At 48.8% G+C, this 27,370-nt stretch overlaps 1 protein-coding gene across 4 annotated transcripts in view; it reads left to right on the top strand.

Moving 5' to 3' along the window:
- adamtsl3 (ADAMTS-like 3) overlaps positions 1 to 27,279 on the top strand; it is a 226,175-nt gene extending 198,896 nt beyond the window's left edge. For 3 of the 4 annotated variants that reach the window (XM_080300882.1, XM_080300884.1, XM_080300886.1), the window contains 12 exons: positions 6,439 to 7,176; positions 7,660 to 7,900; positions 12,488 to 12,612; positions 13,858 to 13,995; positions 16,678 to 16,860; positions 16,938 to 17,057; positions 17,567 to 17,821; positions 19,970 to 20,153; positions 22,418 to 22,622; positions 22,705 to 22,808; positions 23,863 to 24,077; positions 24,934 to 27,279. In XM_080300882.1, coding sequence (XP_080157008.1) covers positions 6,439 to 7,176; positions 7,660 to 7,900; positions 12,488 to 12,612; positions 13,858 to 13,995; positions 16,678 to 16,860; positions 16,938 to 17,057; positions 17,567 to 17,821; positions 19,970 to 20,153; positions 22,418 to 22,622; positions 22,705 to 22,808; positions 23,863 to 24,077; positions 24,934 to 25,052 — 2,627 coding nt within the window. In that variant the 3' untranslated portion in view covers positions 25,053 to 27,279. The remainder of the gene's footprint in view (positions 1 to 6,438; positions 7,177 to 7,659; positions 7,901 to 12,487; positions 12,613 to 13,857; positions 13,996 to 16,677; positions 16,861 to 16,937; positions 17,058 to 17,566; positions 17,822 to 19,969; positions 20,154 to 22,417; positions 22,623 to 22,704; positions 22,809 to 23,862; positions 24,078 to 24,933) is intronic. The other variant, XM_080300885.1, reaches the window with a different exon arrangement.
- Positions 27,280 to 27,370: the final 91 nt, after the last annotated feature.

Below are 27,370 nucleotides of genomic sequence, written 5' to 3'. Positions count from 1 at the left end.
GTTGCAGTAGATCTGGTGAATAAGACTGGCACGACGTGGCGCTCACCAAAGCTTTTTGCACCGCCCGCCTCAGAAGCCTTAAACTCTACATGTTCTTAACTTGATGAGAGGACCAGACAGACTGCTGCCGCTCTCATCTGAGAGCAGGGCCACAGAAAAAGCTCCCACACATCTGTGCCGTGAGATTTGTTGGACTCTCGTTGCTTCTGTTAGATCTGACGGACGTTTTGCATTTTTTCAGACTGGCCGCAGGGTGCTGACAGGAAAACCTGCTACTGTGTGTGGGAATGTTTCCTTTTGTGTGTGGAATTGTTGTTTATAATATCCTTCTGAGTTTTTAGGGAAGAACTGAACAAACAGCCCAGCACTGTGAAAACGAGCTGCTCTAATGAGCTCTCTGACTTTCCTCTGCAGGGAGGGAGAGATTATATTTCCATGTAAACTGGAGGGTGAGACATTTAGTGAATACATGACATTTTGTTTCAGTGAATATGACCTTCACTCTGTTTTTTATTGCTTTTACTGTAACTGGAGCACCATCAGTAACAACAGAATACGTAACAGCTGCCTGTTAAACGTCTTCCTCTCGCAGAGAATGATTCCTGCGTTTCAGCCTGTAGGAACACACGGACAGATAATGTTCTTCATATTGTTCAGGTTGTTTATTTTCTTTATTTTGGTCAGGGATGAGAAAGGAGAGATGCAAGCAGCTGATCAGGGAACCAAACACACGGCTCCTTCACACAGACCTCAGGTCAGTTTAGAAGATAAGAACCACGAGCGATGTAACGGCAGCAGCTGCAGTGGAAGCTGTGTGGACGCGATGCAGAGGAGATGTGTTCGAGTCAAAGCAGGTGACTTTATGGGCAGACTCACACCTGACAGCGTCACGATTGAACTCTCAGACAGTGATGGTGATCATGCAGACATGCATCTTCTCTCAGTGTGTCGCCTGGCACAGATGTTCACGTCCTGCGTGCGATCACGCCGTGCTGAAACGACGCTTTAGTGCAAATTAGCCGTCGGCTGCTTCAGAGGTGCTCGTCTGACGGTTGAGCAGTTCTGCCCAGAACTTGTGCGCCTGCTTGAATCACCACCCGAGAAGAAGAAGCTGAAACTCAAACGGGACGATCTAAAAATGGTTTTGGAACAACTCTGAAACCTCAAAACGTGGAGCATGCAAGTTGCAACTGCCGTAATTCCCCCTCTCATTAATTTCAATGTGTTTAATAATTGAATGGAAAGAATTGGAGGAAAAGCAGAGAGAGACCTGCTGAGACCCGGGGCTGCCGCCGTGGTCGCTGCAGCTCACTGAGGAGGGAAGCTTGTGCTGCAGAGAGCCGGGATGCCAGCGGTGAAACTACTGCAAATGAATTTGCACGTCAATGCTCCCATCCTGCAGACTTTGGTCCAGCCGGCCTCGCTGCAGCTGTAACAAACGTTCAGTCACCGTATGGTTAGAGAAAGTGACGGCAGTTGGAAACATTGCGAGCTGTGATATCTGTCACACAGGACGGGGGTGGGGCTTTGTCAGTGCTACGCTGGATCAGCGGGAGGCCAGTCTCACTAATCGTTTCTTTGATCATCAGAGGCGGATCAGGAGAAAAGCACCCAGCGCTCCAGAGAATCCTTCACGAGCTGTTAAAGGTCGTCTGTGTCCTTTCAAGTGTGGACAGTCTGACTCTGTCAGGTGATGAACTCCACGACATTTTAGCAAAGAGCCGTTCAACAAGCCGTGTAATCATCCTGTTTGTAGATGTTTGACAGGTTTCTGATGTCATGAAAAACCTTTCTGGCAGTATCAGAGACATCGCAGCACCACGAGCCGCTTCGCAGCATCCTCCATTTTTGATTTGGGGCGTGAAGCGAGCAGCAGCAGCATCCTGACAGCATCAACTACAGTATCATCTAACATCTGCTGGAAATCGAAGGCGGGCTTCCTGTCCTCGTGGTGCGTCTGAATCTGCTGGTGTCTCCCCGAACTAAGGGCAGAGGTGCGGCGTCGTGGTCAGGCGACAGAGGCGGAGCCAGTTTAAAGGACGACGGCCGGGCTCAGTGTTAGAGATGAAGCACGTGATCGAGGCTCTTTCTTCACAGAGGTCAGGAAACACTTGAAGACGTACTGCGTGTGCACAACAACAAAATGAAGGATTCGTCGCAGCGATGTGTGCAGCCTGCTGGCTGGACGGTAACCTCCGTGTGGATCTGTGATATTTTGCTCGGCTAAAAGTTATCAAGGCTGACGAGTGTCTTTTCCTGACCGGCTGAACTTTACACGGATCGAATGACATTTATATTTTATAACCTAGTTACCTCGTGTAGATTGAAATGCGGCTGCATGCAGTTTTTTTTCATCAGTTGAATATTTTCTCCGTGTTGAGCATAAAGAAATATCTTCCACAGGACCTGTTTTGTTTTTGCAGACGTCGCCTGCAGCAAACAGGCCAAATAACCCGAATCCTTTTAAAGTGTCCTGCTGAGCAGAGCTGCAGCACAGCGTTGCATCCTGGCAGATCTGCAGCTGCCAACTCTGAGCTGCACATTGGGCTTTAACCAAACTTTAAAATGCATTTTGTTTTTCGTTATAATTTTCACTCTTTAACCCAGATGGCTGATGTGTTTGATCACGGGCTAAACTTACACAGTGGATCATCTGCCTCCACCTCCTCCTGTCCCAGCATCCTCCTTCACTACATCCATGAACCTCCTGTGAGCTCATCCTCTTCTCCTCCTGCCTGGCAGCTCCATCTTCATCCTCCACCCCCTCTCAGCCTGACTCTGAGCTGTCCCTCTGATGGACTCATTTCCTGTCTCCCTCCCGATCAACATCTGAACATCTTCAGCTCAGCCTGTCTTTTCCTCAGCGACACGTCTCCAACCATCCACCACAGCAATCCTCACTACCATCTTGTAAACCTCACCTCCGTCTCTTGCTGCTCTCCTCCAGCAGCGTTGGACGTGTAGAATAAACAGCACTCTAGTCCACAGGTGTTAATGGAGGGGCTCCACATTTTCAGGAGAGGGTGTCACCCCTTGCCCTGCTTTAGACACACCCCTGTTGGAACATATAAAACCTTTAGTGGGGCTTTTACTGATGGTCTGATTGGATCTTCTTTTAATCGCAGAACATATTTCACTTGTCTAAAAACAAACAAGAACTTCAGGACATGAGAACAGGAAGTGCTAAACGCTAATTCGTGCTGTAGTCTGAGGACTCAGTGCAGACAAATTGTTTTTACTACAAAGAAAGAAAAGACTTTCCTGAGGTCACAAATCCAAAGCAGACATAATGTGATGAATCCGGTCTCAGCGCTCAGTCGTAGATCTGTGCACGGCCGCTCGGCCCACTGTTTCAGAGTCCTGCCCTGCTCAGCATGACCGAATATCAAAAGTCAGAATGTCCTCTTCTGTTTCACTGATCGTGCTCATTGTATCGGCGTCTGTGCCGTCAGCTCACAGCTTTTATTTGAGTTAATGGTGTAAAGCAAAAATCCGGGTCCCTTTCAGAGGGAGGTGTTTGCATTTTCTCATGCCCTGAGTATGACCATCGATCAGCGTGGTTTATAACCATCATCACTCACAGAGACCCAAACTGCTCGTACTTGTTAGGACGTACTCTGCTTTTAGCTGACGCAGAGGTGTCACGCGGCCTGACCCGCGTCCCCCCGCAAGCTCTGAGGAATCCACTTAGCCGTCCTGCTCGATGTTAAGTAAAGTACAGTCGGGAATTCAAATAAACACAGAGGGCCTCTGAGCCTAAACACATACCTCATCACCGTGGGTCACTGAGATGACTGCGGAGGTTCTGGGTAAGACCTCTGAAAGAACGCAGTAACGCGCAGTGTTACTCAGCTGTTAAAGTAAAGTTTAAACTCAGTGAGTGACTCATTAATGTCAGAGTCACAACAATAGCTTTACTACATATGTACATATCGCTGGTGTTAGATAAAGGAAGCTACCAGCTCCCCATGAACCAGCCGAGGCGGGCTGTCGCTGTTTACTGAGGCTTCAACATCACTTTTCACATGCAGATGCAGACGCAGCAGATGCAGACGCAGCAGATGCAGACGCAGCAGATGCAGACGCAGCAGATGCAGACGCAGCAGATGCGTCTTTCTGTCTTTAGTTTCAAGTCTTGCTGAAAACAACATGATGTTCATGTTGGAGACGTCCTGTTACGCCCCCAGCCGAGGGGGCGTGTCAAGGGTGTCCTAGACATAACATGAGGTGTGACTCCTGACTCCTCCCACTCCCAAGTTCAGCAGCGGAGAATGAGTCATGTTGCTGAGCAGCAAACATCTTCAAAATGCTCTCATCTACCAACAAAGACATGAGCACATCCTGCCTCTTGAACTAATGGACTTGTGTTCGCGCTTCTCACTCAAACACTCAAAGCTGTGAGCGAACAGCTGGCGCCTCGTTGCAGAGGAGCCAATGAGAGGGGCAGGTGGCTGTCAGGTGGACCTTCTACTTCTTCTAGTCCTCAGAAAAATATAACCTGAGATGAATTACACATGACACCTTAACGTATGTCATTATTTATTCTTTTTTTTTTTTTTTTTTTGTGTCCCGTTTGGATCTTTAGCATCAGAATTGTTGTCTTAAGGCCAAGAAAGATGCCAAGCGGATTTATTTTACCAAGTGGATCATCATGGCCTTGCCATATTGGTCCATTTGATTGACCTTTATTATAATTAAGAATTTATTTTATTTTCAGTTGCTACAAACGGGACAGACATGACTGTGGGATAGGACAGGGAGAAAGAATGAAAGAAAGAGAGGGAGAGAAAGAAAACCAGAGGGGAGAAGAGACGGTGAGAAGGGGGGGAAGAAAGAATAAAAACAAAACACCTGGATCACCTGTATGGAGAAAAAAAACAGAAGAGACAGCAAACAACAAAGAGCAACATAATAAAAAAAACGGCACCGTCACAATAAACTAGCTAGCAGTAGATAACAGTAGATACTAAATAATAAACGATATTGTGCAGCACGCAAGATAGACAGCGCACAATGTGCTTTGAGGCAGCAGCCAAGAAAGCTGTAGTCCGCGTCTGTGAATACCTGTGTGTACACCTGTGTGCATACCTGTGTGGATCAGCGTGCTTGCATTCCAAAGGTTTCTCCATGTAACGATCTGCTAGGGAGTGTGGGGAGCCACAGCCCCGTCCTCCAGGGTATGAAGCAGGTATGGAGGAGATCCAGGCCCCCGACATCCAGAGGCCCCAGAGTACAAGGACCCGAGGAGGACCACCAAAGGGGGGGAACCGTGCCACCCTCCTGGGAAGAGCTGAGTGGAGCCCCAAAGGAGAGGTCACCCCGCAGCTACGGAGCAGAGGCCAGAGGGGGTTGCAGTGGCGTGCCCGCGGGCTCTGCTGGCAGCCAGCTGTGCCAGAGAGGACCGAGCTTCAGGCCCAGAGGCCTGAGGGCATCCCACCCCCCGGAAGGAGCCCAGCCAGGCCATGTCATTATTTATTCAATAGAAACTCAAAGTGATTGTGAAGTTTGATTGTCTAAGAACTCTGCTGGCGTCTGTGCTCCTTGGCGTTGTGTTAACACACCTGCAGACCAGCAAAGTGTCAGAACTGCTCTTTACAGAGACACTCGCACCGTTGATGATCAGCTGATTGAGTGCATTTCATTTGCAGCACCTGTGCCTCACTTAGCACTCCACCACCACATCCAAACACGATCAGGTTAGGCTCCAAACAAACAACACAGCAGCCGCTGAAATACAGCGTCACAAAACCAGCGGCTGACTGCACTGTGTCTGTTTTATATACAATCAGTGGTTTCATTGGATAAGTCGCCCACTCTTGTTGCCTTGTTACCACTTCTTTAAATCAGATGATGTTCAGACACCTGAGGAAGACCAGGAGCCCTGAAAATACTGCAGCAGCCGTCACTGAAGGTTTATTTTATTTTAAGGAGGAGCTTCTTCCTGTAAGAGTAATGTAGTGTTTTTATAAGGAAACACCTGTCCTTATTCTGGTTCGACTGTTTCATGCACTGACATCATTTCATCATCATTTCAAAGTAGAAACATAAATGAAGAAAAAAAATGTCCATAATTAGCTTGAAAGATTAGAAATCAATAAGTCAAATGAACTTTGTTGGAACCAGAACAGGTACAGCAGCATTTCAGCTTTTAGTGGGAGAGGAAATATTGCCCTGGATGGTGGATGTGTTGGACAGAAGATGGAGCTGCCAGGGTGGAGGAAAAGAGGAAGACACGGAGGAGGTTCATGGATGTAGTGAATGAGGACATGGAGAGGGTTGGTGTGACAGAGGAGGGTGGAGCAGGTGGAGGCAGCTGATCCACTGTGGTGACCTCTAAAACAGATGAATTGTTCCTCTGAAGTTTCTCAAACTTTAAGCGTTTGTTGAAAATATTCACCATATTGAGAAGAAATGTCGTCTCTCTTTGATTCCTAACAGAGCACAAGAAGCAGATGAGACCCAAAGACTCGCGAAAAGCCGCTGTGAAGAACCAGGTCAAGCAGCCGGTGAGACGCCCTGCAAAGACTAGAGGCTACGAGGAAGGGATCAAACAGTGTCCCGCTCTCATTAGCACGCACAACATCTACATCCAGACCCGTAAAGAGAGGCGTCTCCACCTGACCGTTGGTGGCCACGCCTATCTTTTACCCAACACCTCTGTGGTCATCAAATGCCCCGTCAGAAGGTTCCCCAAAGCCTACATCCGCTGGCTCAAAGATGGCAGCGCCTTACCCAGCTCCCAGCGCCTGGGCGTCACCAAGTCCGGCTCTCTGAAGATCCAGTTCCTGGAGCCAGAGGACACCGGGGTGTACAAATGTGTGGCAGGACCCGCCTCAGACATTTTCACTCTCCAGCTGATAGGCGGTGACGGCAGTTCGGCGGGTAGACCGCCTGCTCCCGGACCCGACTGGGAGGAGATGCTGCCCAGCTGCTACAGCCACGACTCAGTCCTGAAGACGATCCGACCTGGGGCCCGCGTTTCTCTGGTGCCCGCTGGCGGACAGGAGGCCTCCCTGCAGCCACGGGTGGAGGAGAGACTGATCAATGTCACGCTGCAGGCTGATAGAGGAGAGATCCAGCAGGAGCAGGCCTCAGAGCTCATCTCCTCCCTGCTGACACACATGTCTCCTGCCCAGCTCTGGACCAGAAGCACGAGGAGAGGAGGACAAGCTAAAGGTAAGCAGAGACCCAGCCGACCACACTGTGCAGGCGGTGTCTTTCTTCCAACACTTTTTCATGTCTTTCATTAAAAAGTTTGTCGATAGAAAAGAAAAAAATAAAGAACAAGGGAGCAGGAAAGACAATTGAAGGAAAAGGGACTAAAGGAAGGTGAGAAGGAAAGAGGTTAGTTGGTCGGTGGGTGGGTTTCTGTGGTGAGATCATCAGTGCCAGACTGCGGTCAGCTCGTCTGGCACCAACACTCATCCTACCAGAAACATTTTCAGTGATTCTGAGGCTTGATGTGAACTTCCTGACGTTTATCTACATGACTGATTGAACTGCACTGCAGGTATACAGGTGTTCCTAATAAAGTGCTCCGTGTTTGTTGTGATTGCTGATGCAACCCCATCAGGCGTCTCTCCGTGTCATCGGCTGACCTTCCTCGGCCTCCTTTCTCAGGATAACCTTTTTTCTTTTTGCTTCCTGGTCCGTCCACAGACCGACTGCCCAACTGGTCCGAGCACTCTCCACTGGAGACGGTAGCAAAGAGACCAGCGATCATCAGACAGCAGCAGAGCGTCCCATCCACCTTTCAGAAGAACATCGACATCAGTATCGGACACAGCGCGCTCCTCACCAACGCCACACGGTCGCTGACCATCCGGTGCCCTGCGGAGGGATCCCCGCCTCCCAAAATCAGCTGGAGCAAAGATGGAGCTCTGCTGCAGCACTCTGACAGGTAGCAGAGCTGCGCTAGCTGACAGGCCAGTCAGTCTGATTCTGACTAATCGTTGACATGATTTATTTATCATGTGATATTTTTTAATTTGAGTGAACTCTGGAAGCTTCGTGTTTGCTTCAGGAAGTCACAAGATGCTCGGAGTGGCTCACAAATTCAAAATATAAGCTCCAAGTTATTTACAGCAAGTCAACAGGATGCTTTCCAGTTTGTAAGAATTTGCTTTTCAAAATAAAACCCACAGGACAATAAATGTGAACTATTGATGTTTACCTTTATCCAAAAATAAAAGCATCTGCATGGTAAAATGAGCCTATTTGAGGTGTGTGTCAAATTTTAATGACAGTTTTAAGGATTTCCCAAACGGTAGGTAGCACATGCTACAGGCTCATGATGTGTCTGAGTTTCAAAATTAAAGTCCTCAGAGAGTCGAAGGACACATTGAAGTTTCCTAAAATGTCAAAATAAAAGACTTAAGGTGACAAAAGGAGCGTACAGATTTACTGGCTTTTCAAAATAAAGTCTAGTGTTTCCCACTTCTCAGAATTGAAAGCATCCAACATGAGAACGTGTTACAGGGTTTTTTTCTTCAAACAGCACTTTGAGCTTGTTGAGTTTTCCTGTGATTTGCTGACACGATGCTGCCTCCAGGGTCCAGTTCTGGGTGTATTTAGCTCGTGCAGTCAGTCAGAGTCACAGCAGAGAGGAACAGAGATGAGGAAGCAGCTTCCCTCACCTGCCCTGCTCCTGTATCTTTGCGTTCGCTGCCCCTCATCACTTCTTCAACTGCAGCGTGTTAGCTGCTCTCCTCCTCCTCACTCTGTTAATTAGCTACAGCTCATGTTTCTCTTTGTGATCTTTTCCAGCTGCAACAGATGAAGCCTGGAAATATTCACAGTGAATTAATTGGGAAGCTAATTACACCGGTGGATCTCCCTGGCCTTCCCACATGTTTGCTGCTTTGCTGATGCCCCTGGTTCTCAGTGACTCCCCAGGAAGTCTTTGAAAGAGGCTGAATGCGTGTTTTTCACTTCCACAATCAGTCGGTGTTAACTAGCAGTCATAATTACTACTGACACCGCCTCAGTCGATGGTATGAGCTTCTACACCAGGCTAGTCACAGCTTTCCCGATTAGTTCTGCTTGTTTATTTAAAGAGTGCCGTCTCTGAGCCTGACAGGAAGTCATTTATCAGTTCTGATCAAAGGTTTGAGCACGTGACCACGATACCTCTTGTAAGCAGTACAGAGGAGAATTGCTGGTGCATTGTGGGAGGACCCAGCAGCCTGAGCCTGCAGCAGCATGACTGAAGGAGGCTTCAGCAAAACGCCACATCACCGACCCAACTATCGCCTTTATCAGGTCTGCAGAACATTGAACGAGTTTGAACCTCGTTCAGGTTTTTGCTGATGTGTCTGTAACTCTGTCTAATCTGTGGTCGAAGGCTCAGCTGTCAGACAAAACATTTGTCTTCCACTACTTTTACTTTTTAGGTAAAAATGATCACGTATTTGTTACAAGAAGCTGGTATTTAGTCTTTTTGTTATGCATCCATCCTCTTGGATTTATCCAGCTGTTTTAGGGTGAGGGGCGGGGTACACCCGGGACAATTTAGAATGAGCCATTAACCCAACTCCACTAACTGCATGTCTTTGGACTGTGGGAGGAAGCTGGAGTACCGGAGAGGACCCACGCAAACTCCACATGTGGGCTGATGGTGGAACTGGACCTTCTTGTTGTGAGGCCACCACTGTACCACTGTGCTGTCCTTGTGTTATTTTTAATTAGTTGTAGCCTTTAAGTCATGGATATCAAACATTGATCCTTTAGGTCAGACGTTCAGTTTGAGGTGGTCGGAGCCGTGTGTGAGTCTGACCGCTGTTTCCAGCCTCACGGGTTGAGAAAGTAAAATGAGAGAATGCTGTGAATCATTTATTCTGTTCACTGATTTATAAAGTCGGTCCCTCCACAGATGAAAGTTTTGGCACATGAGGTGAGCCGGCACATTTTATCAGTGGGTTTATTGACTTTGAGCCGTGATGCTCATTTTAACAGGCCGTGTTACGATGCAGTGTTTGGATGTGAAACCTCACTGAGTGGCTCTGGTCCAATGAATATTGATGAAGCAGGATGACCACACATTTTGCACTCGTGTAGTTTCGTCCATGTCAGCCCACCCTTTTCAAAAACACATTCGATTTTCTTAACTGGAACTTGTGAAATGCAGATGGAGGTTTGCGAGCTGCGACTCACTGCGACGGAGCCCATGCGTGGGAGCAGGAGCTGCCAATCACAGCACGACCGAGTGTTTCTGCCCCGATGCGTTACACAACACGACTTCTTCTTCATCCTCCGAGCTCGCCGGCCCTGTGCCGCTGTCATCATGAGTCAGGTTTAAACCCGCTGAACTGGCCTGGTCCAAATCATGCCACTGATTGGTTCTGCAAAGTGTGCAGGATGGATTATTGATTAATGTCCTGATAAAAGTCCAGAAAAAGTGGCAGCAAACAGCTCGAAAGCGTATGTTTAAATCGTTTTTTCTCTCCGTGTTTCTGTAGCAACTTTTCCTCCTGTGATATGCAAACGATTTAACCTCATCGTATTGATTAAGCCCATAGTGTGGAATCTTTGACGCCCCCTCTGGCAGTGATGGTAATGGCACAAACCCTTTGATGTCTGGGGGACGTTAGAGGAGTTTTGTGAGCTTCGGCTTCATAGTTCAGCAACAGTTCTGTGTTTCGTGGCTGCAGTCTGATCATTTTGTGACCTGATGAGCTGAAAACCCAGTTTTGTAAAACGAAGGAGCTGCTGTGGAGAGATGGCCGAGGCTTTTCCACTGAACTGGTCTGACTGTCTCCTGAGGTCTTCATCATTTTCTTCTCCTCTTGCTCATCTCTTCCTTAGAGATTTTCAGCACAATGAGTCAGATAAAGAAAATCAGTATCAGTTTCATGTCTGTACATTGAGAGCAAATCTAAAAGAAACGCTTTGATATTTGCTAGTTTCAGTATGAGAGGAGTCCTCGTGTTCCTCATTCTGTTTATTTAAGTGATTTAAGGAGGAAACAAGCCACGACAGGTGGTGCTAGCCTCCGCCTCCCTGCTGTGGCGCTCAGCTGCTTTTAATCACGTCCTGAACTTGTCTGTAAGATGCGCTGAGATGAAATTGCTATTGATTTTCCGATTTGATGCCGGGTAAGCCGGTAAACAAACACATTTCCAAAAATGTCAGACGGTTCTTTTAATCCGAGCGCGAGAGAAAGAAGCTCTGAGGACGGTCGGGAATCTGAACGCCCGAGTGAGACGGACACTTGATTGACATTTACAAGACCTGTGGGCTGCAGAGGAAAACACAATGTTCTGCAGCCGCTCTTGACTGAGTTTTATCAAAGTGCTGAAACTGTGGCGCGAGCTGAGCGTGATAACAGCTGAAGTTAGCTCTGCATCACGCTGTGCTGCTGACTGACCTTTTAAAAAGGACTTTTATCAGATTTAGCAGGTCTGCAGCATTTATTTCTTTTACTCCTCAGTGAAAAGTTCACGTCTGTGTTATTACGGCGGAGACGCAGATCAAAGAACAAGTACGTCTCTTCCATTGCAGTGAAGGAGAACAGTTATGAGTGCCTGATCTACATGCAAATCACTGCTGTCTGGAATACAGAGCTGCAGAGCAGTTCTAAAAGGCTGCAGCACAGAGTGTGTGTGCGCTGTAGCACCGTGGTTTAAAATATCTCTAGTAACTGTACTGCTGCAAAGCTTAGTGTGAGCTTTGTGAGCATGTTGTGTGTCACTCCTCAGGCCTACAGTTGGAAGACGGGGCGTCGCTGAGCCCGGCGACGTGGACAGCTCTCTGGTTCTTTTGGCCCGGTGCTGTTTGCTCCCCTTACAGGGGAGGGGTGTTGTTTTAGTCTAAAGGCCACCTGTACGTAGCGACGCACTCGTATCTCCTCACGTTGTAGCTGACAGCTGTCTGACAGACTCTTACTGCATAACGAAGCCTCTAATGAATCTCCTCTCAGTGATTCTTGTATGTAGTTGCTTCTGTTATGAGAAGATGAACCTGGTACCTGAAAAACTTTGCTTTACCAAAGATTTTTTAACCTGCTGCTACAAATAATAAAATCTTACAGAAGTCTGTTTGTGTGCGCCGCCTCAGCCATTTGTTACATTTACACTTGTTAAAATGTTACATTCTCTGACAGCGATTATATTCTGATGGCATATTCAAGGTGTGACATCACAGCACAAAGGTGCGACGTTTGTGTTAATATAACGACACCTGGCTTTGCAAAAAAAACCCAAAACGTCAGGTTTAAAATGTTAGAGAGCTACAGGCTTCTTCTGTGAACAATAAAATAGCACTTGCAGTTTCTTCCTTGTGTTTCTCTGTGTTTGGGTGATGATCTCCTCATCTACAGCTCAACAAAGTTCCTCTGTATCCAAAATTATTCACCAGTCCCTCAGCGGAGACTCTTCGCCCGTTTTAGCTGCCCCACTTTGAAAGAAGTACTAGAATATGAGGAAGCCGTGTTCTCCTTGTTGGCATGAGTTGGGTAAAAAGTAAAAATGTTTTCCTCGTGTGTCCGCAGGGTGTCCTGGGATCGAGCGGGCCTCCACATCCTGCAGCTCCGAGCGTCTGACAGAGGCCAGTACAGGTGCGCCGCTGCCAACGCGCTGGGCTCAGACTCGGAGGCTTCCCAGCTGCTGCTGGCAGGTGTGCTCTTTGTTGCAGTTCACTCGTCTCACGTAAGGTTGCATTTGTATGCACATCTTCTCCAGTTCCAGTGGAGGTTTTGTAATTTCCCTCGTGGCTTTTCTTAACTATGTTGATGAATATCAATCCCGGCCTGCTTTGTCTGTGAGCGCGCGGTAATAAATGGATTTATAAATATATACGTTTACAGATTTCACCGTCTTACTCAGCCTGCAGAAAAGAGTGTGGAACAGCTGTGTTTGTTCACAACATGAACCCAGTTCTTCTTTTCCACTGGTGTCGAGTGTGAGGGATTATTTTCCACTTGCGATCTACAGGAACACAACGCTGTGGCTCCGTCTCAGCCTGCTCCATGACTGCAAACAAACCCGGGTGGTGGGGTTTAATGATTTATACAGTCCTGGAATCACAAACTAATTTTTTTAGCTTTTTTGGGGGGTGGGGGGGGGTATTCTTCCAGATTGATTCATGTTCATTCACGAATGTTTGTATCCAGTAAAGCTGCAGCACTGATCGCAAAATAATCAGCCTGAAGTTCGGGAAGCTGATCTGTTGGCACAAGAAATAACAGTTGAATCACTTTCTGATATTTTCTTATTCTGTTTATGTCCAGACAATCAGAAGGTTAACAGGAAATAATATTGAATGTGCAGTTTCTGTGTTCGATGTTGTAATTTAAACAGCGGGTGAGTTTATTTTGCATTTTGACACAAGGCGATCGGGTCTAATAATGAATTCACTGAACTTCCACGCGGACGTTACAGTTACTCTCTGAGGAAAGTGAGTGATTAAACCCAAAAGTGCAAAATGTCATTTCTATGCCGATGACACAGTGATGTCATTTCCTGTGTCTAACCAGCCTCCGTGTCATTTACCATGAACTTTGAATGCAGCACAACTTCACTTTGTCACCACTGTCTCACACTTACATGGACGGGCTGCAGTGCTGGACACAGTTTGTCTGATATTCATCACAAATCTGGACTCTTTACCCTCGAAAGCCGACTAGAAGTAACTGATGAACGTCTTTTCAGAAATGAGGAGTTTCTGGGATATTTGAGGCAAAATAGATGTTTTTACATCAGAGGTTAGTCGTGGTCTCTGCTCATCTAGGTATCCTTGGAAAAACCTGGAGACTCTTCTAATGGTTGTCGAATCACGACTTTATTGATATATACTGTCATTAAGGGTACGGGAGGATGTGATGGGAGCTCAGTGGCTGATGCAGTTTGTGTGAATCTTCAGAGCCTCCGGCCATCGCGGTGTCCTGGAGGAACGTCTCAGACCACGGGGGGATGCTGGGCCACAGCTTGACAGCCACTGTCGGAGGACAAATCAGCATTCGTCCAGGCGCCAACCTCACTGTGGACTGTCCCGTCAGTGGTAGGTCACGATACCACACAAATCAAAGGTCTGCATATCCAATCTCAAAAACCCCGGCGTCCTGTTTTCTTGGCCTTTATTTAGCATCTACAGCACATAATTCAATGAAAAAGATGGTCTGCTGTATCTATAAAACGATGTTCTTATGTTATTGTGTGTGAAGTCTGTGCATGAAGCAGAAACGTGAACGCACAGCAGGCTCCGCCTCTCGTCTCACCACCACAGACAAAGCAGAAAGACGCAAAGGTTTACTTCCTGTGCAGATAACAAACGTCCTCATAAAAGCCTGCAGACACAGATTTAGGTCCCCACAACATCAGTAACACACACACACACACACACACACACACACACACACACACACACACTCATCTAAATGTATACACACTGACTGCTGCTTCTCTCATCTCATCCAATCACAGAGTGATGAAAACATCTGATCAAACAGTTTATGTGGAGCTGGTTACAAAAGGTTACTGCACTGAGAGCTGACATGATATCAGCTGTGTGTGTGTGTGTGTGTGTGTGTGTGTGTGTGTGTGTGTGTGTGTGTGTGTGTCAGCAGGCTGAAGCGGTGAGATAAACCAGATTGAAAGTAATTTTTCATCTGATTGGGTGAAGTGAAGTCTGTAATGGAAAGTGACATCTTGGAAAATCAGAGCATTCTCCTGTTGGCAGCTGGGTGTTCATAGCTGTCTGATCTAAGAGTGAGAGTCACGTTTGGACGCCTCACTTCAGGAGTTCACCTCACTCACCTCAATATATGAAGTGCTGAGAGACTAAACTCTGAGCTGTGTCCAAGTCCTGATCAGCTCGTACGCTGCTGCTGCAGAAAGACAGCTGGAAGCTGAAATCCTGTTCGACCAGTTATCCGGTGCACACGGTCTGAGCTGCCTCCTGCCTTTGTCCACACTGACTCTAATGAAGACACACGAGAGTTAAAGAGCTGTGAGCCAAGCTGCAGTTCCTTCGTTCCATCAGAGGTTTGCTCCTTTAGCTTGTAGCTGGAAGATTCCCAGACAAACACTCTTATTTTCATGATCCTGATTCTGCAACAAGCAGTGTTCACTCATCTTCTCCCAACCACCTGGGTGGCAGGGCAGCAGTGTAAGCAGAGATACCCAGCCACCTCCTCCAGTGGGACATTTCCCAATGTTCCCAATGTTCCCAAGCCAGCTGGGAGACATGAGTGTCTCACCTCCAGGAGGTATCCTTGTCAGATGGCTGAACCGCCTCAGCTGGCTCCTTTTGGAGGCGCAGCAGCTCCTCGGCCAGGCGCTCGTCACAGGAAGTTGGTCTCTGCCGCTTCTGTCCTCGAGCTTTTTTCTGTCAGTTTCCACCCAGAGTGTCAGATCATTTAAGGTGCGAGTGGGAGCGTAGGCTGACCAATCAGTCGACAGCTTCACCGTCAGACTCAGGAAAACAAATCAGCAACGTGACAGCAGACGCCGCATCGATCTGTCCATCAATCTCCCGCTCGACTCCTTCCAGAAAATTTCTCCAACTGGACCTGAACAGTCCAACCTGCAGCTGAGATTCATCATCATCATCATCGTCAGTTAATTCCGGCTCAGCCTCAGTGTGAGCTGCAGGTCGGCGTGCCACTCAAAGGTGGGTGTGGTCACAGAGTTCTCAGAGACTTCCTGTACATGCGGCTCAAAGTGTGGGACAACCTGCTCTTGCTGAGCTGCAGCTCTGCAGGAGCTGTGTATCTCTGCACGTGACACACGTGTTTCAGGCTAAATCAACATTTTTCCTTCCCCGTCTCCGTTCATGCACAGGAACAACAATTATCTGTCTCTGCTCGTCTCAGCTGGGACTCCAGACCCTTTAAGTATGTCACCTTAATATGCCGTATATATGTTCTGTGCATAAAATTAACATTTCATGACTCGTTTATGCTTCTAATTTTCACAAGTAAACAGAAGTACTGCTTTAATTACTGCATGCTAATTATTTCTGCCTACATTTATTTGGGGGTGTTTGAAAAGGCGGCGAGTCCAAGTGGAGTGTTCGTGGTGTGTTGGGGTGTAAGCATCACAGAGATTGGGAAAACACGTCGTGATATCTCTGTGTCAAAAAAGGAAAAGAAGCGCTTCTCCTGCAGAGCTGTGCTGCTAAACAGGGAACGCTTGTGGAAGTCGATTCGCAGGAATCCACGGCGGGAGCAGCGTGGGGTCTGACCCCGACACACCGAGGAGCACAGAGAGCCTGTGGGCTCTGCAGACTCTCACGCTGATCCTCGCTTCACATCAGCCGCTGTTCAGACGCAGGAAGTGAAGCCGTGTGAAGTTCAGCCAGAGTTTGATTTCAGATTCACGTCAGAGCTCGCGCTCAGCTTCAGGCCGGACTCTGCTCCTCCTCTGACAGAGCAACAGTGTTTCTCTACATCCTGACTCCATAACTGTGTCGCCAGCTCGTCCTCGTCATGACAAATACTGCATCAGTCAAACGCCGTCCAAATAGTTTGATTGAATGGCATTTGTAATAAAATTCAGAGGAAGACCATGTAATACAGCAATCAGAGGAGCTTTGGCAGCAGCGGGAAAGAAAAACTCCCTTTAAACAGGAAGCAACACGTTCTTCTTCCTCCAAATTCCCTGCAGCGTCAGGATTCATCTCACCATGTTTGACCTGTTCTGTTGTTGTTACATTTTTAACGCTCCTTTCTCCGTCTGTCAGGTGTTCCTCGCCCCACGGTGCTGTGGCACAGGAAGGACGGGCTGTTGGACGCCGGCGCCGTCTCCCTGCCGTCTGGCTCGCTGTGGATCCGAAACGTTTCCGTGCACAACCAGGGCACCTACTCCTGCGCCGCCACCAACGCCATAGGAAAGTCGACCGCCTCCACAGTCCTGAAGGTCCACGGTGGGTTCACACATAAAGCCGACCTCTCGCCATAATCGCTCGCGTTGGGTCACGTGGAGTAACGTTTGTGTGTGCAGATCCAGCCGGAGGGAGCCGGGTGCTTCCAGCGTCTCAGGAGCTGAGCAGGAGGAGAGTCCTCATGGCGTCACGGCGCGGCACGAGCGTCTTCATCAAACCTGGAGACGTCCTGCGCATAGGTACGCTTTACTCACCTCTGCTGTCACAGTCACGGCCGGTTTCTCACATGATAACCAACGAAGACAACATCCTGTGCCCGGAGCCGCAGACTGACCTTTAATGTGATGACCAGATAAATATAGCAGACAAAACCACGACATCCTCAGACGGATTGGATTTGCTGTTTGTTAATATAAAGGGTTTGGAAAGGTGGCTTCACAGGCTTTTATTAAAAGAACTGAAAACTGGTTCAGTGTCAGAATAAAATCGTCTTTGACTTTAGATTTTATCGGATTTAAAGTTAAGGAGAAGATCTCAGTCACAGCTCCGGTCTGAGTCTGCTGAATAACAAGGTCGAGCCGCCTCCCATCGCTGAGCTGCTCTCACATTAAGCAGCGCGCTCCCCTCAGATGGATTTCTTTCATCCATTAGCGCTGCATTAGTGTCTGAACTTGATGGAGTTCCTGTTTAGCATTTTCAGCGTTATAGTTTTAAAGACATACATTCTTTCTGCTCCTGCCTGTCGCAGGCTGTCCGGTGGTTTCCGACCACAAACCGCCTGTGCGCTGGGAGTACAACAACCGGACCCTGAAGGAGGTTTCGGCTCCGGCTCACTCCCCAGATCCCGGTCCGGGTCAGGGTCTGCAGCACAGGATGCTGGTGGGGGGTCGTGTGCTGGAAGTCAGCACGCTCCAGGGGAAGTTCGCGGGCCGCTACAGATGCCAGACCTTCATCAACAGCACCAGGCAAATCCTGTCAGCCTGGATATACGTTCACAGCGAAGGTGAGTGTTTACGCCGCCTGCCTGTGGACAGACAGTGGACAGGGACGCTTTCCCAGGACGGGAAGTTTTCAAAATGCAGGGTTACTATACTGTGCATGTCTCATATCAGCGGCTATCTAATGTACATGAATATCATGATATGCAGTGATCAGGTTGGTCTGGAAGCAACAGGGCTGCAGCTTAAGCTCCATGGAAAATGTCATAAAGTCTGAAACGAGAGGGCGTGTTCATAATGTGAGCGTGGACGACGGTGACGTGGTTCCTGAAGCTGGAAAACCTCTCCACCGTTAAAGCAGGCGGTAAAGGAAGCACCGAAGCTCCTTTCCTGAGTGTTTCCACGACTCTTCTCAGATTGTTATGATCTAACTGAATTTTTATTATGTGCTTGAAAACATTTTTACGGTCTCGCTGATGCTGAAGCTGCATCTGCATGAATAAACTCAGCAAATGATGTCAGTAGTTCTGGAGAGGAAGGTAAACACAGGCAAACAGAGCGAGCTGGAAGTCATGAGACGAATGATAATTGGACCGAGTGAGCGATAATTCGTGCGTGGGTGGCGAGGAGTGCTTAATGCGTCTGAGAGGACGAGAATCCAAAAGCTGCTTAAAGTGTGAAGCTTAGTTAAAGTAAATACATTAAAAACAAAAAGCGGTTTGTGGAAACGTCTCCTCGAGACAAGTGGAGCATCCGGGGAACGCTGAGGGGAGGGAACGTCCCGGGTGGATGAGGTGTTTCATCTCTGGAAGCTGCCGGTGTCAGCGCCGAGCTGGCGTCACACGGCCTGACTTTATTTGGCTCTCCAGAGTGGAAAAATCTCATGTGGGAACAAACTGAGCATCATTTCTATCAAAGAAACGATGAATGACCCACACGATTATTCAAGTCCAGCCCAGCTCTGCAGGAATGAAGCGGCTCCATCTGCACGCCGCTTCTTTGTCTCTGTGACACCGTCCCTTCCTCTGCCTCGGACGTCTCCCTGCCTCCACTGTGGCCGTTTCAGCATCTGAAATTAAACATTGAGAATCTGTGCAGGCGCGTGCGCGACACGTTAACGTCTCAGGGTGGTGTTTGACGCCGCCGCTCAGGCTTTGCATCCTCTGTCACCGCTGCCAAATCTTACTGTGACGGGATGCTGTGGCATTCCTCCGAGCCCCGTCCCGGTTTGGCCTGTAGCTTCTACAGTCTTCCCTTCAAACTGCGGCCGTGTGGATAACGAGGCACGGCTCTGCCATTTGGAACAGCTGTCAGCGAAGAGATCGCCTCTGCATGCAGATGATGCAGTCCAGCACAGAGTCTATAAATCAATAAATGTATAGATCAGAAGTCGATTTCACCGACCTTTGAGCTGTCACGTATTCTGTGGAGCGTCTGATGTCAGTCTGATGGGAACCGGTGGATGAGTTTGAATAGATTTAGCGTTTGTGTCTGAGACGCACAGACGGTGCAAAGTGGCTTAAAGCTGCATTCCTTCTACCGTCCAGCAGGGGGCAAAGAAGCAGGTCGGAGGCCGCTCTGCTGAGCTTTGATTTGATCTTTGCTGATGAGTTTCTGGTCTCAGTCGTTGGTCTGCAGTCTGTTGGAGTCAGAAAGGCCGATTAAAGAGGGATAACTGTGGGTGGGGCTACAGGTTTGGCGCTGTAGAGCTAAAATCTCAATTTGGAGTAAAAATCTTTCTTCTGGGGATTTTGTGATAAGAGGGTTCAAAGGTAGCTGGAGTTCTAGATTCTAGTTTACGTCACAGCACCATGAGGCGCTTTAGCGACGCTGCTGTTTGCTGGAGTTATCTTTGGAAGCAGAGAACATCCTGTCCTAAAGCCCTAACCGACCAATCAGCACGCAGTTAGCAGGACGCTGGTGTTGCTGAGTCAAAAGCAGCTTCATTCACTAAAGTCAGTTTATTTCAGCTGTGACACGTTATCCATGTTGGATAACAACTAAAGTAAAATGTGTTGAGCTCTGGTTTTATTGGACTGCTGCCCCCTGCTGCACACGGGGGCTAACAGGAAGTGACCAATCATGGCGGCCACATCTCTCCTCATACAAACCGACTGACCGTCACTGAGAGCCCAGAAGCTTCTGCTGATTTACAGAATACTCGTTCGATTGTGGATCTCATGCATCTCCATGTTTCCTCTTTCGTTCTGCAGAGTTTGGCTGGAGATTCGGGGGCTGGACCACTTGCAGCACTTCCTGCGGGAGCAGAGGGACGTGGCTGCGGCGGATCCGATGCGTCTCTCTGGACGGAAAGGACGTTCACCCCGACATGTGTCAGCGCGTACCGAAACCCGTCACGTCCCCGGTCCCCTGCAACAGACAGGCCTGCCCCCCCAGGTACGCTCGATCGCCATGTTCACCTGAGCGTGGACGCCGAGCGCGTTAACCAGCTGTGCAGTCCGTCCTGCTGGCGTCGAGCTGCATTTCAAGGAATGATGGAAGTTACTGTCTAAGCTTCGTTTCTCTTTTTGGGGGCGTGTCCAGCACAAGGCAGCTCCTCTCAAAACTTCTGAAAATGGTAAATGGTAATGGTCTGTATTTATATAGCGCTTTACTAGTCCCTAAGGACCCCAAAGCGCTTTACATATCCAGTCACACACACATTCACACACTGGTGATGGCAGCTACATTGTAGCCACAGCCACCCTGGGGCGCACTGACAGAGGCGAGGCTGCCGGACACTGGCGCCACCGGGCCCTCTGACCACCACCAGTATGCAACGGGTGAAGTGTCTTGCCCAAGGACACAACGACCGAGACTGTCCAAGCCGGGGCTCGAACCGGCAACCTTCCGATTACAAGGCGAACTCCCAACTCTTGAGCCACGATCGTTGATCTGAAAAGAAGACGGTTCGCTGTTCTGGCAAATCCAGGAGAACCGCCCGTGTGCGGCGTTCTCTCGGTCGGTCGGGTGCAGCTCAGTGTTTGTCAGAGAGGGAGGGTACCTGTCTAGTGGCTCCGCCCATCAAGCGTCCAGTGCTGGGGAGCAGGGCACTAATGTGGGCAGGTGTCCGAGGTGTTAGCTGTTTTGTAAGCAGACGATGTTCAAACAGCTTTAATCACATTCGAGCCGTAGCCTCTCCTGTCACCTGCCGACGTGTTTTATTAAAGGAACTTCTTCAAAAACAAGCGAGAGCAGCGCTTCCTGTGAGCGCCGCCGCGATATTGACAGATTATAGCATAAAGCTGCCGACTGACTGACATTTTTCCTTTCCCGCTCTGAGTTTCGTGCCCGCGGTGCGTCAGCTCCTTCGCACGCCGACTTTGATGAGCAGAGGGTCGGCCGCTAATGAATCACCGAGAGCAGCAGAAGTGTAACTCTCAGCAGAATCTGCTCACCCCGAGTCCCCCCCGCTGCTGCCAGCCCTGCCAGCCTGCCTTTACCTGCCTTTACAGCCCATCAGTCAGCCCCCCCTCCGGCTCTGCTGCCACACACTGAGTCAGCTTCACTCGCTAATGCAACACAAATGACCCGCTGTTAGCTCGGCTCGGGATGCAACTGTAGTGCTGCAGGCTGACGGAGCTCTGTGTTTACAGCTACAAGCATGGGTGGAGATTTCAGTCCGGGGGGGGGCATTGTAATTCATCTCACCTCAAGCTTTAGTGCTCTTTGGCAAGTCTGTGGTCACGGGTTGGATGGAAATCATTCTTCCAAAAGAATAAAATAAAAATACTCCTCGTTTGGTCTGATGGAGGAGCCGAGTGCTCTTCCCACAGTTACTCAGTTACACAGTTAATCGTGGAGCATCGCTGCCATCAGGACACGACAGCTTGTTCCCGTTTACGCAATTTCAGAAATTAAGCAGCGTGTCGGTTTTTCAGGCTCTTCTGTTCAATCGAGTCTCAGAAATTTGGGCGCCATATTTGACGCTCAGCGTCGGTTGAGAATCACTCCATGTTTTTATCGTCTAAGAAACAAACTTTGCTCAGACTGCAGGTGTCAAAGGCAGACCTGAGGTGGCTGTAAGGCTCTTTTTACAACAAACCTGCTCTATGGGACGCCACTAACAGGAAGTTTAGGCTTCTACATTTTAGGTTTCACTTTAACATCTTAGTTTGAGCTTTTCGAGCTCTACATGGTGAAGCTCCCCAGTGAATCTCTGACCTGCTTCTTCCCCAGCAGGGTCAGGTCTTCAGGTCAGAGGTCACTGTTGGTCAAACCTTTTCAGGCACTGAGGCTGTGGACTTGTCCTCTGTCGTCTCCACGCTGTGCAGACTCTGCTGAAGACATTTCTATACAAACGAGCTTTTAATAAATTTTCATTGTTTTATTCAGATTTCTGGTTTTATTGTGAAGCACTTTGTGATTTTTATCTATTTTTATCTATGAATACATTTCTTCAGTGACATTTCCTCTTAAGAGGACCTGGACTGTGCCAGCAAAGATGGCAGCATAACAGCCTCAGGATTCCCATCGTTCCGCCTTTTCCTGTAGTTTGTCACCCCTGGTTTCCTCGGGAGGAGCCTGAGAGGAGTTAAAACGAGACGAGCGCGGCTTTGACAGATTCTTCTTTCCAGGAAGAGACGAAATGTTTGGACGGAGTTTCATTTGAAGCTTTTTATTGCGTTTGTGTGCTTCGTGTGTCGCTGTCTTCGTGTCAGATGGTCGGTGTCGGAGTGGTCAAAGTGCTCGGCCTCATGCGGCGCCGGCCAGAAGCAGCGGCGGGTCACGTGTCAGCAGCTCGACGCCGGAGGTGCGGCGAGAACGCTGCCGGCGGCCGCCTGCGAGGGGACGAGTCGGCCGGCGGACACGGAGCCGTGCTCCGCCAATAACTGCCCCGTCTGGGTGACCAGTCCGTGGGGGAAGGTACAGTCAGACGTTTAATCAGACATGTGCACGTGACACGGTGTAGGCAAGTCGCCTTCAGCTGTGACTGTTTGAATCTTAGTGCTCGGGGAGGTGTTTGGGCCCCACCACCACCCTGCAGAAGAGATCGGTCGTCTGCCAGCACGCCAACGGCTCCTCCTACACAGACTGTGACCTCCGGAGCAGGTACGCACGCGCTCAGACACCAAATGACTCTTTCATACAACTGAAATGTTCCCAAACTGTTCGATCTGTGCGTCACTCTGGCTTCTACCTGTGTCGGTCTGCAGGTGTGTGTTGTTATAGTATATACACTGAGCGCTATTATCTACCAGCACTGCATTTTTATTGAACGTCGTATTCTTCTTATTATGTGTCCTGGGTCTGTTCGCCACCCCAGTCAGGTGGAGGAGCAGCGACTCTGACCAACCACAGCCTCGTTCTCTCGGTCGCTGCTCACATCTCGCCGCCATATGAGGGCGGGAACACGGATCAGCCGGCGATGTGACAGATTTGCTCACAGTCAGCTTCTTTGCTGCAACAGATCGTCCGTCCGTCTGCTGATCCCCTCGGTGTCAGATGCCTGAACTCGACCGCTCGGGGCAATCCCAGTGTGAGGCGGAGCTCCGAAACCTGAGACCGCAGAATCCTCCACCCACCAGCTGAATCACTGACAAAGAGCAGCCATGATGGAGTCCATCAGCCACCAGGAACAAGTAAACTGAGTACCTACCATGTGATCAGAGCTGCTCCTCTTCTACAGAGACCTCAAACCCGTAAAGCTAAACACGCTGCCGTTAGTTTGGCTCACGATGTGCTCGGGCACGCTGGCAAGCGGCTGCTGGATCGAACCGTTGCTACCTTCCTGTTTTCTTCTTCTTCCTGCTGAGCGTCGGGCAGATCAGCAGGTGGAGTTTGCCCATCTACGGCCACGAGAACAGCTGCACCACATCCAGTGTTCTTTCTGCTTCCAGGCTGAGAACTTCCTGCGTACAGCGATGGAGTCGTTCTTTGTAAAATGGCCAGCAGAGCACGGCGACCTCTCTTTAACCTGCAGGATGCTTAATTTGGCTCCCATGGCAACCACTAACTGAATAAATATTTATTAAAACCTCACAGGTAGAGCTGGATGGCGTTGTGCTCACATCTCTAAGCCAGTAGCGCCGACCGAGGCGGAGCAGAACTGACACCATCAGAATTCATCACCAATCCCATCAATAACTCCCAGTCTCTCTTTCAGACCGGTGTCCGTGCGCAACTGTTCCTCTGACCTGTGCGATGTTCAGTGGCGTCCCGGTGCGTGGCGAGCGTGCACCGTGGTCTGTGGGAGTGGCTTCCAGTCCCGCAGGGTGGACTGCGTTCACAGCAAGACCGGCCGGACTCTGGCCGACCAGCACTGCGCCTGGCTCCAGCGACCCTCCACCTGGCAGCACTGCAACACCGCCACCTGTGGGAGTAAGTCTGCGCCGCGTCCTGCGCTCTTTAGGTGAAGCCGTTAAATACGTAAACCTACAGCTGACCTGTGGCGTGTGCGATCGGCCACGTTGGACTTGTTTTATTCAAACCGCTAAAAAACCCTGAAGGTTTCTTAAAGTTTCATGTAAAAGTTTATGCAGATGAATTTCACCTTTGTGGGCTTCGGGCGCTGCACAGTCAGGCTGATTGGAGCAAACCAGGCAGGCAGCAAACCAGCAGCTCTGAATGACAATCAGTAAATGTTAAATGCTTCATTTTAATCACCGGCGGCGGCGCTCCTCGTACGTCACGACATCCTGGACGCGGGCCGCGCTGTCAGCAGCTCACGAGGTGATGTCAGTGTCAGAAAACTCACAGCTGCCCTCAGCTCGTCATTTTCACCCGCTAACGTTCAGAAAAATGAAAAACCTTCCTGTTTTTGAGCTTCGCTCGATATCGACACGTATCGATCGCCTCATGCAGGTGGTGGCGTTAGGTTGGGTGCAGACTGCGTCAGCCCCGTCGGCCCGTCAGAAGAAAATGGGTGGATGGGCTTAATGTTTTATTCAGTGTGACTTAGAGCGAGTCAGGTGTTGGAGTTTGTGTCCTTAAAAAGATGCACCGTGTTTAACGTGAGAAGGATCCAAACTTCTGTTCAGAGTGTTGTGAGGCACGGTGGTCACAACTTATAGCAAAACAAGATAAGGAGGAGTCTGTGGGCGCGCACGGCCTCCCTGTCGTTTGGAGAACCGTGAAATCTGCACCATCGAAAACCTAAAACCTCCAGAAACACACCTGTAATGTTTTTCACGGTGCTAAATGTGAGATGAGGTGTTCATCGTGCTTCTTCCTGCAGGTGAATGCGAGGACACCACCCAGTACTGCAGTGTGGTGAGGAGGCTGAGGCTGTGCCATGTGGACACGTACAAACAGAGATGCTGCAGCTCATGCCTGCGTGGCGTTGACTCCACCTAGTGGCGGTGGAAGGTTTTAACCGCACGCACACACACGCACACACACACACACACGCACACACAGATGGGTCTACAGGAGGCGGGAGCCTGAGCAAAGACTAAGACGGACAGCCCGTGAGTGCACGCCGACCCCAACGAGCTTCAGCGTGAATCTTTCACAAACTGAAAGGAAATCTGACGACAGGACGAGCGGGCTTGACTTTCTGATCTGGACTAAACTGTAACATGAAGACAAGTGTTCACTATGTGGATCAAATAAAGTTTGTGATTTTCCTACACAGACAGCTAGTTTCCCGTGAGATTTAAAGAAGCGTGTTTTCTTGTCAACGAGACGGTCGGTCTGCCAGCAGCACGTGACGCCTCTGCAGCGTCGCGCTTTTCTGTCTCTGATCTCTTTATTTATTTGTGCAATTCTTCAAAAATGTTTTTATAAAACGACACAGTTAAAAACAGAAAAAAGGAAGTTCCAGTTTGTTACAGCTCGGGTCGTTTCTGCTCCCGGCGTCGTTTCTGTGAACGTTAATGAAGCCGGACGAGTGACACGGACGGTGTCTGAGCGAGACGCGAGGGTCAAAACTGACTCGGCTGCTAAGAAACTGGAGCGGTCCTTTAATCGGGCCCTGCCGTTACATCGGTGTCGCCGTGCCTCAGCTGCTCATTCCTTCACCAGAGTCCAAGTTTCCCAGCTTTTCCATCCTGATGAGTTCGACTGACACTGAATTCTTGTTTTCTTTGAACATGAAATCATTTTAAAGCATTGCCTTTAAAATCCTGCACTTGTTTCTGGGATGAGCTTCAGTGTTCGGTGCTTGTTTGATTTCTTTACTGATCTAAGCCGTGGTTCAGTCTTTACTTATTACAACATTTTTTTTTAAACAAGTCGATTCAGTCCAGCAGAAATGTCTCCATAAGTGAGCCGAGATGTAGGAAAATAAAGTTAAATAAGACAGAATTTATATGAAGCCTTACTGAAAGTATCGTCTTTATAATTTACCAGTAAAATACTGTAACAAAATTAAAAAGTAATGAAAAAAGCTGCTTGAAATAGAATAAATATTCACTTCAGCACAAATAAAACACGACATGAAATCCAGACTACAGAAAGTAAACAGATTTTTAATTCAGTTTTATTTCTTTTTATGGACCCAAATCACAGCAGTCTGAAGGTGAAGAGCGTCCGACCCAACCTCTTCACAACACAGACTGTATACAAAAGATGGACGTCACCACCGTGACACCGCCCACTGACTCGTTAACGTGACATGTAGTGACGTGAGGTTCTGGCTCCTCAGTTATAAAGTATCAATACAATAAATAAGTATGAAAGATCAAAGTAGTGACGAGGCCACGGACTCATCAGTGAACTGTGGGCTCATTTCCACCCAGATTTACTTTACAACCAGAAGATTCGCCCCCTGCTGGCCAACACAAACAACGCAGTTTTAAGACGGAGAAGCTCGTTCCATCTTTCATGTACAGCTTCTGTGTGGGCACAGCTGTGATAACCCACCACAGCTGTTCTTCTAAATCGGTAAACAGGGATGCTTCCTGAACCTCAGAGCCACACAGTATGAGCAGTTTTTTGGTGATACCACGTTTCTGCTGCTGGTGGAGCTTCAGTTTGCCTAAGCACGGATGTTCTAACCCGCCTCTGATCCTCAGCCGTGACAAAGCTTTGTAGAATAATTTCAGCTCACACTAAGACACCAGCGCCACACTGATTTCCACCGACGGGGTCTGCTCATGTTACCTTTGTACAGGTCATCATACCGACGTGCTGCATTGTACAGTGTCCTGTATATACTGTGTTCTAAGTGCAATATCGTACTCTGAGTGTAGACTGTGCGAGGCCTTTATTTTCTTACTTCCTGTTGTATTTTTAACTCCTGTTTAGGATATAAAGCACTCGTATTGTGTACGTTGATCAGGTGGTGCGTTCGCTGCCCCTCGCCTAGTTTGATTTGCATGTGATGTTTTCTTGCTCCGTTGTGACAGACCACTCATTAACGTGTTCAGTGTTTCTCTCTGGCTGCTGATGACTGCACGGTACGGCCAATCGGATGTGACGGCATTGCGCTGCTTGCGGACTTCCAGCTTGGCTGAAAGAACGTGCGACAAATCATAAATATGCTTCAGGTGACAGTGCAAAGGAATAAAGACGGTTTGATCACTTCATGACTGCTGAGCTGCTTTTTGTTTGCATTTGAAAATAAAAATGTTCCCAGAGAGCGATGAGAGTTTGTCACTGACTCAGACACGGGTCCACATCAAGTGATATTCAGGTGTTTCAGGGCGAGTGGCCCACACCATCTTTGCTGG

The sequence above is a fragment of the Astatotilapia calliptera genome, chromosome 1 (genome assembly GCF_964374335.1).
Source record: "Astatotilapia calliptera chromosome 1, fAstCal68.1, whole genome shotgun sequence".
NCBI lineage: Eukaryota > Metazoa > Chordata > Actinopteri > Cichliformes > Cichlidae > Astatotilapia > Astatotilapia calliptera.
Note: the sequence above shows the minus strand (reverse complement) of the source record. Positions and strands in the feature narration are given on the sequence as shown.